The sequence below is a fragment of the Durio zibethinus genome, chromosome 1 (assembly GCF_047325235.1).
Source record: "Durio zibethinus cultivar Kanyao isolate XHJ-2024 chromosome 1, ASM4732523v1, whole genome shotgun sequence".
In the NCBI taxonomy this organism is placed as follows: domain Eukaryota; kingdom Viridiplantae; phylum Streptophyta; class Magnoliopsida; order Malvales; family Malvaceae; genus Durio; species Durio zibethinus.
The window spans coordinates 10,875,693-10,891,754 of NC_143162.1; the positions used below are offsets into that span (position 1 = coordinate 10,875,693).

Below are 16,062 nucleotides of genomic sequence, written 5' to 3' on the forward strand. Positions count from 1 at the left end.
CAGCGTTTTTTGACAATACCCCATTCCAACCACCAAAAATAGAAAAGGGGGAAATACACATTGGAATCAAACAAATGTATACATTTTGAAAGCTGAATTCTTCATTTCTACAAAAACTAATCTCATCAACGAAATTCACCATTAAGATCCATCTCTTGTCTGATAAGAGTTGCTCATAAATTAACGAAGAAAAAGAGGAACCAGCAAAGCCCCAGGAGTGTACAATTGAAACTATTTGAATTCGTTATGCTATACAAGACTTGATAGAGAGGTTCTAGCCTACAACCTGCGAGGGTTTAAAGTTTTTCCAAGGCTCCATACTACAAATACTATATAAAATCAGTATGAATCTTCAGTTAAACAAGCAAGCTGGCAGTGCCCAGTTTTTAACCACTTCCGGCAAACTCATCAAGCAGCAAAGGCCTGGATATTGGCTGAAGCAGATTGTTTGTGACTGGCACCCACAACTAACAGCTAGTTCATTGATGTCAGATTCTCATGCCAGCACTAATATGTCAATGTTGAAAGACGCAGTTCGATTTGGGCTCCATTGTCACTCAGGCAGCAAAGTTGACGCCTGGATTGAGGGAGAACATGATCAAAAGATCAAAAGTAAAGAAGAAAGTAAACAAACAGATAATGAAAATTGACATTGATTATAAAACCCACAAAAGATATTATTATGTCTTATGTTTTCCAAATGCATCACAGAAAATTGATAATATACTATGTTTAACGGAAGAATACATATGAATAATGTTGTTGATAACAATAATTACACTCAAGGAAACACACAAAAAGAAATAGTCCACGAAGAAATTTCACATACATACACTCATTTTCTCAAAATGCATACTAACAATTCAGCATATGTGGTTAACAGTGGCATAATACAAATGACTATAAAAGAAAATCACAAAATTGTTAAATTATTTGGTAGAAAAGGAAAAAGGAAAATAAAAAATGAGCCATAACCAATTCAGAAGTTTGAAATGTTTGACGTTTTTTTCTTTTTTACCTATCCCTCCAGAGATTTAAGCACTACTACTTGACTAAAGAAGCCAGTAAGAAAAGAATATAGTAATAACCAGGTTTTGTTGTATAGACTATCTCTCCTGGCTACATTACCTACTCAGATAACTTTTTTATGTTTTGTAAGAATTATTAGACAGCTTTCCATATGAAGATCACCAGTTCAAATCAAGTTTCCACAAATGATCCTCTCAACTTCAAAGTGTAGCTCTTCTTTTTTCTCATCGAAAAAGATCACCAGAAGCTTGTTATGAAAAAGATACAAAAGAAAATGATTCCTGCATCTTGACACCAAAAGACACAATAAAATTTAGAAGCAGGGACGGGAAGCATCAATAGCAAACTTATAATTAAGTCTTGGCACAAGAATAGGAAGCATCAAATATGAGATGAAAATAGAGGAACTTAAAAGGCTATAAGGTGCGTAAACAGAGCCCTCATAAATTTTTCCAAAATTTGCTCAAAAATTATCTCACCTTCGATTTTTTTCGTTGATCCTCACTAATGGTTGTCGCATCTGCAGTAGCTGAGAGTAAGGTTTAGCTAGCACTTTCTTCCTCGATAGTAGCTTTACTTGTGATTCCCTTTGGGGCAGCTCTTCTTTTGGCTTGGATTTGATGTACGTATTCTGCCACTATGACATGAAACTTAGAAGCAAGCTTACTTGAGGAGGAAACGTTTAGACCTGCTTTCTTCAAGGCCCTGTTAACATGTTTCTGAGCCTTTTGGAAGTGAACCGCACAGAGAGAAGGAATGGTGGATCTGAGAATGGGCTTTCCACATGTTATAGGTCCGGCATGAGCACTACACAAATTCATAATAAAATTTATAAATCAATACATCAGTTCTAAAAAAATAACCTAATTTCCTTGATGAAAAAGGGCAAATTTTGTAAAAAAAAAAAAAAAAAAAAAAAAAAAAAAGAGAGAAAGGAAAGGCCAAAATTGATGGCAGACATACCTCTTGATAACATATGTGCAAGCCTTATAAAGCTTCTGCTTTGAATCGGAGAGAATATGTAGATGGCAAAAACTAGTCAAAGCCATGGCCTTGAATTTACATCCAACAAACAAGCAGCGGTGATTAATCTTAAAATCCAAACTAGAACTATTATTAACGTTAACGTTAATGCTGTTGTTGACGTTATCATCAGAGCCCTCAATGTTATTGGTAGGATTAGCATCAATCCCTCCACCGGGCTCTTGATTATGGTCGTATTTGAAAGGACTGACACCGAACCTCCAATAATATTCTCTATACTGGATCCTGAGGTCTTCCATTAAAGCCCAATAATGATCTCGGTAACATTTAGAGAGTTGGTTGAGGTGCTGCAATCTGCGCTTGAGGAGTTCTTGGCGCGTGAGGTGTGAGGCCCGTGACAAAACCACGTCCTGGAAAAGCGTCGGAGAATTACTAACAAGCGACATCTTTGTATTGGAGGGGAGATTAGGGTTTTGAGCGTCGGAGTGGGTGTATGTGATGGGATTAGGGTTTTTGGACGGCTTTGGTTGCTGTTTGGACGCTGAAGTTGACATACTCATAATAACAGCCGTTTTACAGTTTGCAGCGAAAGAGAGTTGTAATGTTGTCTTCTGGATTTTTCTTGTTTTGTTTTTTTGGGTATGGTAGGAGTGAGATTAGCCTAGGATGAAATAGTAAAGTGTTAATGTTCGATCTTTCCCAGTAAAAACTAAAGCGCGGCGTGCTCGAATTCTGATCGCTTTTACGTGAGAAACTTTTCAGTCCTCTTAATTGGTGTTTGGATTAATTTTTGGACGAACTTTTTTCTCTACAGAAATTACGTGTATAGTTATCAAAATTTTAACATTTTAGTTTATATTATAAGCTTATTACACTCTTTAGATAAAATTATAAATTAATTTTTTAAATAAAATTTTATTACATTCTCATTTTATTTTTCAAAAATTTATAATATTATAAAAATTTTATATTATTTTACATTTATATTTTTATTTGATCTAATTTTTAATTGATTTTATTTATTTTTATTCGTAATTAACAGAAATATCTATTTATTCTATTTATGTCTTTCACTTAAAAATTTATGGTTTTATTTGTTTCATTTATTAAAAATATAAAAAAATTATCAATTCATTTTTTAATTTAAAAATATATATAAATAATAACAGGGCTCACAAGTTTTTCATTTCTAAAAAGATTAAATACATATTTGAATTTTAAATTTTATAATTTCTATCGTATTAATATATAAAGAATTTTATTGTTATATTAATATTTGAATGTTTAAATTCATTATTATGTTAATACATAAGATTAATATCATTAGTCAATTTTATTAACATAACATTAATATTTAATAAGATATTGACATATTTCTAAAATATTCAATCAATATCACATCATCAATCCCACATTATTTTTAAAAGAAAATTTTTAAAAATATTTTTTTAATTTTAAAAATTCTAAAATTTTTTAAAAATACTAAAAATTCTAAAATTTAAAGGAAATTCTAAAAATTTTTAAAAATTTCGAAAATTTTAAAAATTCTAAAATTATTTAAAATTCTAAAATTATTTCTAAAAAAATGAAAATTTTTCAAAAAACATTTAAAAATTTTTAAAAAATGTTAAAAATTTTTAAACTTTTTTAAAGATTGTAAAAAATTTTAAAAATTCAAAAAATTATTTAAAACCTCAAAAAAATTCAAAAACCATAAAAATAATTTAAAATAATTCCAAACTATTTTTTAAAATTCTGAAAAATTTTTAAAATATTTTAAAATTTACCAAAAGGTTTTAATTTCAAAAAATTAATAAAATCTTTAAAATTAAAAAAAATTAATGTTCAAAAAAAATTTTAATTTTCTTTAAAATTTTGAAATTTTCTAAAATTTTTTATAAATTTTAAAATTTTCTAAAAAATTTTTATAAATTATACAAAATATCATTATATGAAAATTTTTAAAATTTTCTAAAATTTTTTAAAAAATCAAAAAAACTTATAAAAATTAAATTTTCTTAAAGTTTAAAAAAATACAAAAATATAAAAAATGGAAGAAAAAAAAAGAAAAAATCTAGAAACTTTTAAAATTATTTGAAAAATTAAATAATTTCAAAATTTTGCAACATTCTTTAAAAATAAAAGAAAACTAAAAAAAAAAACTTAAAATTTTGATAAAATTCTAAAATTTTAAAATAAAATTTTAAAAATTCAAAAAAATATATAAAAAATTTCAAATTGTAAGATTAAAATATAAGAAAAAATTTTTAAAATTTTTTAAAATTTTTTAAAAAGTATTATACTTTTTCAAAATATTTTTTATTTTTTATTTTAGTTTTTTCAAGTTTCTTTTTTTATTTTAACAAATTTTTAAATTTTATTAAAATTGTTATTTTTTGTTTTTGTTATTCTTTTGAATTTTTTGGATTTTTTTTTAAATTTTGAAATTTTTTGAAAATATTTAAGTTTCTTTAACTCTTTTTGAATTTTTTAAAATTTTTCAGAATTTTTAGCACATTTAACATTTTTTTAAATTTATAAACTTTTTAAAATTTTTTCAATTTTTCTAAATTTTTAAAAGTTTTTAGAATTTTGTTAAAATTTTTCAGAATTTTTTTTTAATTTTTTAAAAAATTTTTGGAATTTTTTAACATTTTTTAGAAGTTTTTAGATTTTTTATTTGAATTTTAATTTTTTTGAATTTTCAAAAAAAAATTATAATTATTTTATAATTTTTTAAAAAAAATTTAGATTTTATTAAATTTTTTTTGAATTTTTTATATTTTTTTACTTTTTAAATTTTTTATTTTTTATAATTTTTTAGAATTTTTAAAAAATTTTTCTTTTAAAGATAATATGACATTAATGATGTGGTACTAATTAGTCTTGTTTAACACATTTCAGTATTTTATTGGATGTTCATACTGTATCAAAAAAATTGTCTAAATGCGTTAGCCTCAAATACAATTATTAAGGATGACAATGGGTCAGGTCGGATGAATTTTTGCTCATCCTAAACCCAATCCTACTTGAGGAATTTTTTATTTTTTTCATACCTAAACCTGATAAGATATTGTATAAATCGTACTCGACTCGATTCAATCTGAAATTAATAAAATATTATTTTAATATAAATATAAAATTAAATAATTAATTAAAAAATATTTTTTTATACATAACAGATCGGGTTGGATTTATCTAAAACCTGACCTTGACTCAACCTTGATTTTTTTTAATATTATTCGATTTAAAAAAAAAATTAATCTTATGAGATCGAGTAAAATTAAAATCTACTGGAAACGGATTGGGCTGCCAACTTTAGCTACCATGATAAGGGATTTGAACATTCAAATTCCAAAGCAAAAAAAGTTTTTACATACCAATATGATAAAATTATAAAATTCAAGGGTTAAATATATATTTAACACTCTTTTTAAACTTTCCGCTTCTTGTTTACCTTACTAGTTGTTCCAGTCACTAAGGTTTCGAGTGATATCTGCTGCAGTAGGAAACAGAAAACCAAAAACACAAATAGATTTAACATACAAGCCTTTGACTTCAAAATTCCGAAGCCATATCCATTTTTGTAGCATGCAATGAGATAATTAAATTTGATAATTTAAAACATAAAATAATGACATAATATAAAAATAATACGATTTAAAATTTTAATAAAATTATATACGAATTTAACAAAACAAAAAATATATATTTTATATTTTTCTGTTAACATAAATTGTGACAAATTTTATAAAAAAAAAAAAAAAAACATAACATAAATACACAAATTTTTAATATTTTACATAATATAAGTACTCTAATTGCCAGTCCACAAGCAACATATGGCTTTCAAAGCAACACGTTTCAAATTCAGGATACAGAAGAACAAAATGGAAGCAAGGAGTAAAGAAGAGACTAATGGAATAAGCAAAGATGGAAAACAAGTGCAAATACTTTCCAAAATTGAAATGCATTTAAAGTATCTAATTATTCGAATGAATTCTTAGCCAGAAATAAAAATAAACACTCAGAGTGTTACACACAACCGGTACCATGGACTTTTTATTCTCTAACCTTTACTTCAGGCATCACTTTACCAAATACTTAACAATTAGTATACAATTATATTAAAAAGACAATTATCAAGTCCTATTGAATCTTTACTTTCTTCAACCTGTACATTAAGGATTCTATGGATTTTTGTATTCTGTTGCCATCTTTCTGCTTCAATGCCTGAGACGCCTGATGTAAACTCTGAATCCCACGACCCAAACTGGCAATTGAGGGTGCAGCAGGAAGAGACTCAGCAACACATTCAATACCATCTCCATATACAAGCAAGCTCGTGCAAGTTGCAATGCTACACCCAAAAGTAGCCCATGGCAGGACACCAATTGGCTGCACCCTCCTTTTCCTCATTATTTCATAGAAAGCTGTTCTCATGGCTGAAAAGCTGGTCTTTTCAGCTGAGGCAATAACGCCATGGACCACTGTCCTGATTTTCTCAGCAGAAGCAACTGCCTTGAAGAGAGATGAATTTGCTCCAGAACTTGCAAGTCCAGGGGCTACCAATTTTGATGGACCAAGAGTTTTACCAAGCGCAATTGCTACTACCTTCTGGGTCTGAGTCATAACTAGTTTCACTGAAGCAGGAACATTCAATGTCACAACCTTCATGAAGGTTGATGCAGGAATAACTTTAGAGATAGATGAAGCTCCCAAAACAGCCGTTGCACCAGCACCTACTGCCACCACAGGTTTATTGGATAACAACCGCTTCTTGTCAGTGTGGTTTGAGGCTTCCTTATCTCCATCACCTACACCATCTGTTACAAGATGGGCAACTAAATCCTTGACCTCTAGAGGAACGGGAGTGTTCCAATTTGCCCTGAGACCGGCCAAGCTACTAGCATCCACAATGGCTACGACAGTCTTGAACTTCTTAGCCTGGCTTTGAAGAGCCTGTGCAAGTAGTGCATGCGACTTGTCCTCAACCGGGAGCTCTGCAAAAGCTATCTCAGATGTCTTTGCATTTCGTAATTTGTCAATGGGTAGCTGGCCAGCATTGTTAAGTGCAATTCTCAATGCTTCAACTGCAATTCTAAAGGTACAAACTTCAGATATTATCCCGGTATCCACAACTTCCCCTCTGTTTACATCCAAAAGCATTTTTTGTGAAAGTGCTAATGCTTTTCCAATTGAAGGAAGATCAACAAATATATCATGTAGATCCACAAGAAGTGGATAAATTGATTGTGCAAATGGTGGAGCCTCATAACTCCCTCTTGGCTGAATTTCATTTGAAGGCACCTCAGAAGCAGAACCTGATTCCAATAAATTTATATGTGAAGATAACAACTTCACCATCTGTGACTGAACATCACTGGTAATGCAGAACCTCCTAAAACTGGAAACTAGAACTGAAGTGCCTTTTTTTGGAACCAAACTACTGACCAGACCTTGAATTTTGCTCCCTGCCTCAACTTCCCTGGAGGGATCATGCACAAGAAATTTGTTGGTAAATGATGATTCAAGCACCAAAAAAGTTGAACCAACCTCCCTTGCTGCTCTCTTGGCAGCCAAGAAATGGCCATGAAAACCAACCCCAAATATCTCTCTCAAAACCAATTTGCCAGCCACATCCTCATACTGGTCCTTGTTAATCCTATCAAGAAAGCATCGTTTAAGCACTCCAAAAGAGGAAGTGGGAACAGCGTTATCAACAAGGTTGTGTTCAGATTGAATATCAGTGAGAGCTGTGTGATCAATCTGAACTATGACAGCATCGGGTTTAAGTTCCCCAATAAGACACTCCGCATCAGCAGCTGACCTCTCAGATAAATTTTGAGTGGAGAGTATGTAAATGACTGACTGAGAATCAGGATGGCTAACAGCAAAAACGAAATTTTTAGTGTGGTCGGGTATTGAAAGCTTGCGGACTAAGTCATGGGATGCTCTTAAATCGTCGAATTTGAACAATGAAAAGGGCCATAGAAATTGTAGCTTATAGAAGAACGCAAAGGCCATTGCACATTAACACTAATATTGTCGGTATGGTCAGACACAGAGAGAGAGAGAGAGAGAGTCGAATGAATAGAGCAATCTTCCTAATTTTTCATTTGTTTTAGTTTTACTTGAATGAAAAAGGGTACAGGGAGAAGCCAAAATTCAATTTGAATCAGTTATGAATTACAAGAAACTATCTTGTTCAAAGGGAGAACATAAACCCTAAACTCCGATGAAGGTGAAGGGCAGAAACCAAAACAATAAATTACTAATCCTGGGCTAGCAATAGTATAAAAAATTTAAGAAACCAGTATAATGTCGGAAGAAATCAAATCTATGGAATTGGAGAGATGTCGGAAAAGTACCTGTCTGTTTTTTTTTTTTTTATGTTGCAGTTTACATAGAGAAGGAAATCGGATAGGCAAAATTAGTTGTTTGAATAGAAGACGGCTTCTTTCTCCGTCGCAGCTGCCAAGTGTAAGAGAAGGAGGGATCGGCTAACTGTTGTACGCAGATTTGCAGATTGCACAAGTCTCTGCTCTCTATCTGTTTGTAGGATTTCACACATGACATGAGTTTGATTCGTGTTTTGTAGCCTAGAACACATTGACAACCTCTGGCTCAGCAGAGTCAGGACTAGTGAAAGGGCTTTTCTTTTAAAGCATGATAACTAGTAAAAGGGCTCGGCTGCGCTTACAGCAGCCGAGCCCTTTTACTAGTTATCATGCTTTAAAAGAAAAGCCCTTTCACTAGTCCTGACTCTGCTGAGCCGAGGATATATATATATATATATATATATATATATATTTATTTATTTATAAATTATTCTAATTTAATTTAAGTAAATTTTAAATTCATTTAAATTATTATTTAATTAAATTTGAATTTGAACAATTAAACTTATTAAATCAATTAAATTGCAACATTTTAATATTATTCGATTAATTTATTAACTTAATCTAATTTTTTTTATTTTAATATATATTTTTATTTTTAATTATAAAATTATGATTCTAACCTTAAATTTATATATATACACCAAATCCTAACCTAAAACCCCGTCTATTGTTGTTCCTCCCTTGCCTTCACAATGGCACTATGCTTCATTTCCCTCTTCTTTTTCTTAAAATATCACACTATAAAAGAAAAATCCATAAAAATATAAATTTTTTTAAAAGGCAAATTGTTTCTCCCTCTCACTCTTTTGGTTTTTTCATAGGAAGAAAATCAAAGCATCTTTTTCTTAGATCTAGTTACCCATTTTGTGTTCAATTAAAACCCAAAAAGTTTTTTTCCTTTTTATGCTTGTTTCTTATTGCTATATTTATAGGTTCTAATTGAAATTTTGGTTTATTTTCTTTTAAGAATAATTTAGTTTATGGGTTTGGTTGTTTTCATTGTTGTTATAATGGATCAATTCACAATTTGTTGTCTTTACTTCAAGAAAGTTAGTAATTTTGTTTTGTTTGGAATCAAATCTTGATTCTTAATTGTTGAATTTGATTAGTTTTTATGCTTTTTTTTTAATGCAAAAATTTAGATTTGTTGAGTTTTTCCTTAGTTCTTATGATTTCTCTTTTATTTTAATATATTAATTTAATTTAAATTTTTTTATTATGATTTGACCGAATTCAAGTTTGGCTTGATCTATACTTCGAATCAAGCTTAAACTTGAAAAATAATATTCAATCGAATTCAAATCGAGTTTCAAGTTTTAATTTTTATGTCAAATTTAAGTTCGAATATTTTAATGTACCCGCTCGGCTTGATCGTACATTTTACCACACTTAGGTTAAAATTTTTTATTTTTAAAACAGAAATTAACCAAGAAGCAGTAGTTCATGGATTTTAGATTTTGAAGGAAAAAAAATTAAGAAAAGTAATATTGAAAGAGAGTGTGATTTTTGAATTTTTTTCACTTTATAGCATGTAAATTTTTTTATTTAGTTAAAAGAATATAAGATTACTTAATAAAGTCTTTTACTATATTATTATCATTAATGACAAGTGAATAAATAAATAATTTATTTAAATTTTTATTTATTTAATATGTAAATTATTTATTTAATATTTTTATTGAATTATTTAATTAAAAATTTTAAGTTTTATTGCACATATAAATATGTAATAATAAATTTTATAAGTAATAATAAAATTTTATCATAATATAACTTTTTTTCATATTTTCAACAAAGATAATGTTTTTAATTTTAAAAACGTTGTTTTTGTTGAAATTTAAGAATTCTTAAAAATATTTTTTTTATATTTTCTATAAAAATCATGCATTTATCTTAAAAACATAGTTTTTGTTAAATTTTAAAAAATAATTTTTTTTTTATATTTTCAATATCAATTGTGTTTTTATCTTTAAAATATTGTCTTTATTGAATTATGAAGATTAAATAAAAAGCAACATATAAAATTACAATATTTCTGAGGTCAATAACATTGTTTATATAGTCTAATAATACAATTAAGTGAGTAAAAATAGAGCAAAATTTTTGCATTTCCTCTGAAATCTTAAAAGAAAAAAAAAAAAGAGATGAGAGTTTTTTATTCTCTTTATCTTCTCCTTTTTTGACACTATAAAGAGTGAGAGATTCTTAATATGAGAGACTTTCTAAACTAAACTAAGGAGTCAGATAACAAAATGAGGGAAAGTGATTTTGCAAAATGTGATCTTGTGAAAAGCAATCACAACTAAATGCTTTCTTAAGTTTTTTAGTAGAAAGTATATGTATTTATTTGATTTGATTATTTGAATTTGAAACTTGTCTATAAAAATATAATAATTAATTGATAATTTTTTATTTTTTGTTAATTATTTGAAATATTTTTAATTATTTGAAAACAATTATATACTAATTCTATTATTATTGAATGAGATTATTCAATTTATTCAATTAATAAGTTATTTTTTTATTTTTTTATTCTTCTATTTACTATGGAATATTGTTGTGATTACCTTTCATGTCTATTTTAGCAATGACATATGATCTTGTTTCAACCGTATGCCTTCTTTTCTTTTCATACAATTTTCACCAACAACTTGGCTTATGTTTAGGCAATTTTTGTTAAACATTTTCTTTCAAAGAGAGAGAAATATTTGAAAATTATCATTTCTCTTTTGATGGTTTTTCATAATACCTTTAGTTATATAGCATCTTTGTTACATTTCATCTAAAAAAACATTTCTATTATTGTATTTTTTTTTCACTTTATGGCGCATTATATGGTTTAGTTTACTTTTTTAAGTGCTATTGACCTTGGATTTGAAAAAACCAACATCATGATAGAAATCCCTTCATGTATTTCAAATTTAACATTTTAAGTTTTTGAAACTTTTGGGCTTTTTGTAATCACCTAATAATGACTTCAGCTCTATTCTTGATCCAACCATTGCCCCACTAGTAAGTTTTATTAGAGATATATTATGAAATTTGTTTTCCTTAAAAGTAAAATATTATTTTATATAATTAGGCTAACCATTTAGAAATTGAACTAAATATAAGTTTAGCTTGAAATTGTCTTATAAATTCATAGAAGAAATATAAACTCTGCCCACAAAAAAAAATCTTTTACAAATTTATAATCCACAAAACCTAATAAACTCATGTAACTATACATTCATCACTTTCCTAATCTTTTAAGGATCCTTTTAATATAGGGGTTATATATAATACAATAAATTTTTTTCAAACACATTTGGAATAGAGTATTATATTTTGTTACATTTAAGTAGTAGTATTATACTATACTATACCATTTGGGTAGAAAGAATTGAGATAGACTTGAGCTTATTATTATCCAAACTCTAAATCAAGTCTAAAAGATTTTTTTTTTTTTATTTACAAATCTAAGTACCTTTTTGAAAATGCATGTTACATTGTGATGATTTTTTTACCTCATATATTGCTTTTAATTCCATTTACATATTGATAGTAATAGCATATTTATCTATTATGTTATTGTGCAATTGTAACAGTATTATGTATTACCAGAAATAAACTCACATTTCGTTGGGAATGTTATTTTTTGTGACTTCTCAAAAAAAGATAACACTGTTTGAAGTGTAAAAAGAATATACAAATTTAGGTAAAGACAACTATATAAAACAATGATCTTGTTGTTTAGTTGCAAATTTGGATAATATAAACATAATAGTAGCTTAAACAAAATTATTGTTAAGGTACATAAGATGTAGCTCAAACTATATGGTTTAGAGTCATATCAAAAAGATAATAAATTAATTCTTACAAAACATAAAAAGAATTAATTAAATTTAGAAGTTAGCAACTTTGCTTTGATCTACATTTACGATTGATAATGACATTGAACTTTATTAGTTTAGTCATCTAAAAAAATCAATGATCTCTAAGCTTAAGTCAATTATTGACTAAAAACTTTTTCATCCTCTGAAGAATAATTTTGTTATAGTCAATGTATATGTAACAAATTTGCCATTGCTATGTTTTTTCAAAAATTTAAACAATAAATTATGTTGATACTTTCGGAGGTGTTTGATGTTGGGCAATGAAAAAACACACACAAACAACTCATAAATGGGAATTGATAATCAAAAGATCGGAAAGTTACAAAAATTATCTCTTAATTGATATTTTGAGAAAATATATAAAAAGTTCACTACCAAAATTAAATCATTAATAGATATAAAAAATTACCACCTAAAAGATATTAATCAAGGATACATAACTGAATAACTTACCGTTTAATGGAAATCTAGTTATCTACCAAAAAGATACAAAGTTTAGGGAATACAATCTTAAAGAAACTATATAATATTGGAAATACTAAATTAGAAGTTCTTTTTTTCTTTCTATCAAAAGGCTTAAAATAAATACTACAACTTGGAACAACCCTCCAAGTATATTTATTTACTTGATTTTTAAAATATGTGAAAGTTAATAGGAGGGTATTAACTAAATAAAGTAAATATGTTGGATTCTATTAAAAATGGTTACTATCATGAATTATTCTTAAACTATAGTAAAATATTTAAAGTGATGCATAACTTTTAAAAATCTTTAAATTATGAATCTGTTGACTAATGTCAACTTTGCATTACCAATGATATAATTTAGATAGAATAATGCCTAAAGAAGTATTACAAACATTATCACTATTGATTGTAACTCAAGTTATTAGTTATGAAAATTTTTTATTTGACTCAAAATAAAAATTAAATATTTTTGAAAAGAAACAAAAGTTAAATTTTATTTACTTGAAAGTAGATAAAATCTTTAGTAAAAAACAATGTAGCAATAATGTCATAACTTTTTAAAATAAACATAACTTATTATTATTAATGATATAAACATATAAGTATAGATGCAATTTTTTATTCATGTTTTATCATATATTTGTTATTTTATATTGTAGACAAATTTATTTTTTTATGATATGTCATTTCAACATTTAAATTTTAACTATGTTATAAATTTTGAAAGTTTAAATATAAATGTGCATAAAATATTAATTTTATGTGTTTACATATATTTAAGTAGATAAAATGATTTTGTACATCACACAAGTCACAATGTATAGTAATATATAAAAGATAATGTTTAATCTTTCACAATAAGAAACAATAACCAAAGTGAGGGTAAAACGTTCCCCTAAAACAATCATGAAAGCTTAAACTATATAAAACTTGTTATTAATTGCTACCTCCATCAAAAAACAATAAAGTGAACAACATCTCATGTGATGAATACTTAAAACATCTTAAACTCTTCTTTTTGATAAACAAAAATAATCAAAAACTTGAAGTATGAAACACAAATTAAAGAACAATAGCTCAAATCAATCAACAAATACATGATAAATTATATTAAAAGATCAAAACCCCAACAAAGCAAATAAATCACTTTTAAACCAAAAACTCAAGTGTCTGCAATAGTTAACAAATTAATATTAAATGTCAATGATAACAAAAAAAAAAAAAAAACAAACTACAAATGAAATATAGTTATAATATTTTGTTGTAAAAAAAGCATACATGATAAATGAATTTGAAAACTAAATAAAATTTGCCATTTCTTAACTTTTATTAAGAAACAGTCAAATGCAAAAAAGAACCTACAATCAAAGATTTAATCTTCTTAATTAGAGGATAAAATTTGTAAAAAAAAAAAAAAAACTCTCATTTACCATATTTAATCCACCAAAAAATAAAAAAAGAAAAAAATAACCTCATTAATAAAAATAAAAAACTCAAACAACAAAAACAAATGAATTATTAATAATTCCACCAACAATAACTTTTAAAACATTTAGAGTAAATTGAAATTAGTAACAAAACAAAAAAAAATTTACTAACCATTCTAATAACCTAACACCAAATTCAAGAATAATAAAAACAAAATTAAGGCAAAATCATAACCTTAAATACTTGCAAAAATAGAATGTAACAAAAAATAAAAATTTAATTACATTTTTAGTACCTAAAATTTGGATAAACAGACAAATTAATATCTAAAAAAACAAAGTGTACAATTTGCACTGGAACTTAAATAAAATGTATAACTTGCATGTTGAATTTTTCATAAAATGTATTATGTTAATTTAAACTCCATTTTGCTAACCATATCAACTTATATATGTGGTGTTTGACAAATAATATTGAATTATGTGTTCATTAGATATATTATCAACATCTTTTTTCAACAAAAAGATCTAAAAATAATTTTTTACCTAAACTGTAAAATTTGTTTAAGATCCATCAATTATTACTTGTCACATGGTATCTACATGATATTTTTACAAAATATTTTAACACTTTATTTAACAAATAACATGATACTATATAAGCTAGTTAAATTAATAGTATTAGAATTTAGATTAAAATGATTCATTATTTAAAAGTTTAAGATGTAAATTATATATTTTATTTCTTTAGGTATCAATTTGTATTTTTTTTAAAGTTCAAGTATAAAAGCGTAATTAACTCAAAATTAAAATGATTTACAAAATAATAAGGAAAAAATAGAGCATGCAGTAAAGATAACTTAACAAATATTAAAACAAAAAAATTTCATATAAAAATTTAAAGCAATCAAAATTAAACAAAATACATAACATCATCCCTTTAAAAATTCACTCAAAAACTACCATAGAACAGAGTATAAGAAAAAAGTTTTAAAAATGTTAAAAAGATAAGTAAAAGAAAACGATACGGATGAGAATAAGAATAAATTATACTTTCAAAGAGTACCTTAAATTGATATGACCAAAACAGAAACTAATTAATTTTGCAAAAAAAAAAAATCATAGCATCTAATTAACTAAGTAGCCAATTAATCTTATATAATGAAAAATCACTTAATTAGTTTGTTCCAACCAAGTAAAACCAAGTCAACCATTAGAAAATCCAAAGCTAAATGAGAAAAAAAAAAAACCCATCATTGAATAATTAAAAAAATAAATGAAAAAAAGCAAAAAAAAAATTTCATAATAATACATTTCGCACATAAAGAAAAGTAAACTCTATTTCATATAATGAGGAAGGAAAAAACCAAATTTATTAAAATAAATTTATCACTATATATATATATATCTGCATCAACAAGTTAGAACTCATTTATTCAATCTCAAAATCTAACAACTTAATATCATTTTTACAAAAGAAAAGTCCATGATTAAAAAAAAAAAAATAGCCAGAGCAACAAATGGAAGAAGGAAGAAAAACTTTATCATCCAAACCTAGTAAACTTTTTTGACCCCACTCTCTTAAAAGTTTTCATAATTAAAATTGTCCAACCTGGTAAAAATGTTGTTATAGAAAAATAATTCATTTCCAAATATCAATCCATTTCCAAACATCCTCTATTCACTCTAGGCACTTTAATGTATTGAGAAATAATAAAGTAATAACAATAAAACAAGTTTCTTTTTCATTGGCTACCAATAAATTCTATCATTTTTTTTCTAAAATCAAATTTTTTGCTCATTTTTTTGTCCATCTCTAAAACTTAATAACCCCTTCACTTGTTTTCATCTAAGAGTAAAGAGAAGTAAAACAAA

The 16,062-nt window shown here is 26.4% G+C and overlaps 2 protein-coding genes across 4 annotated transcripts; both read right to left on the reverse strand.

Moving 5' to 3' along the window:
- Positions 1-39: 39 nt before the first annotated feature.
- Positions 40-2,740, reverse strand: LOC111312113 (uncharacterized). 3 transcript variants are annotated; one of them, XM_022912120.2, is made up of 4 exons: positions 1,993-2,698; positions 1,509-1,836; positions 1,192-1,316; positions 40-577 (listed from the first exon to the last, which is right to left on the reverse strand). In XM_022912120.2, exons 1-2 carry the CDS (start codon positions 2,571-2,573, stop codon positions 1,572-1,574), a joined length of 846 nt encoding a protein of 281 aa, XP_022767855.2. In that variant the 5' UTR covers positions 2,574-2,698; the 3' UTR covers positions 40-577; positions 1,192-1,316; positions 1,509-1,571. The 3 variants fall into 3 exon arrangements, with proteins under 3 accessions (XP_022767855.2, XP_022767854.2, XP_022767856.2); XM_022912121.2 differs by having other exon boundaries at positions 439-577; positions 1,192-1,310; XM_022912119.2 differs by lacking the exon at positions 1,192-1,316 and having other exon boundaries at positions 1,993-2,740.
- A 3,224-nt stretch (positions 2,741-5,964) lies between these two features.
- LOC111312114 (uncharacterized) lies at positions 5,965-8,678 on the reverse strand. Its single transcript, XM_022912122.2, has one exon. It carries the CDS (start codon positions 8,038-8,040, stop codon positions 6,163-6,165), a length of 1,878 nt encoding a protein of 625 aa, XP_022767857.1. The 5' UTR covers positions 8,041-8,678; the 3' UTR covers positions 5,965-6,162.
- Positions 8,679-16,062: the final 7,384 nt, after the last annotated feature.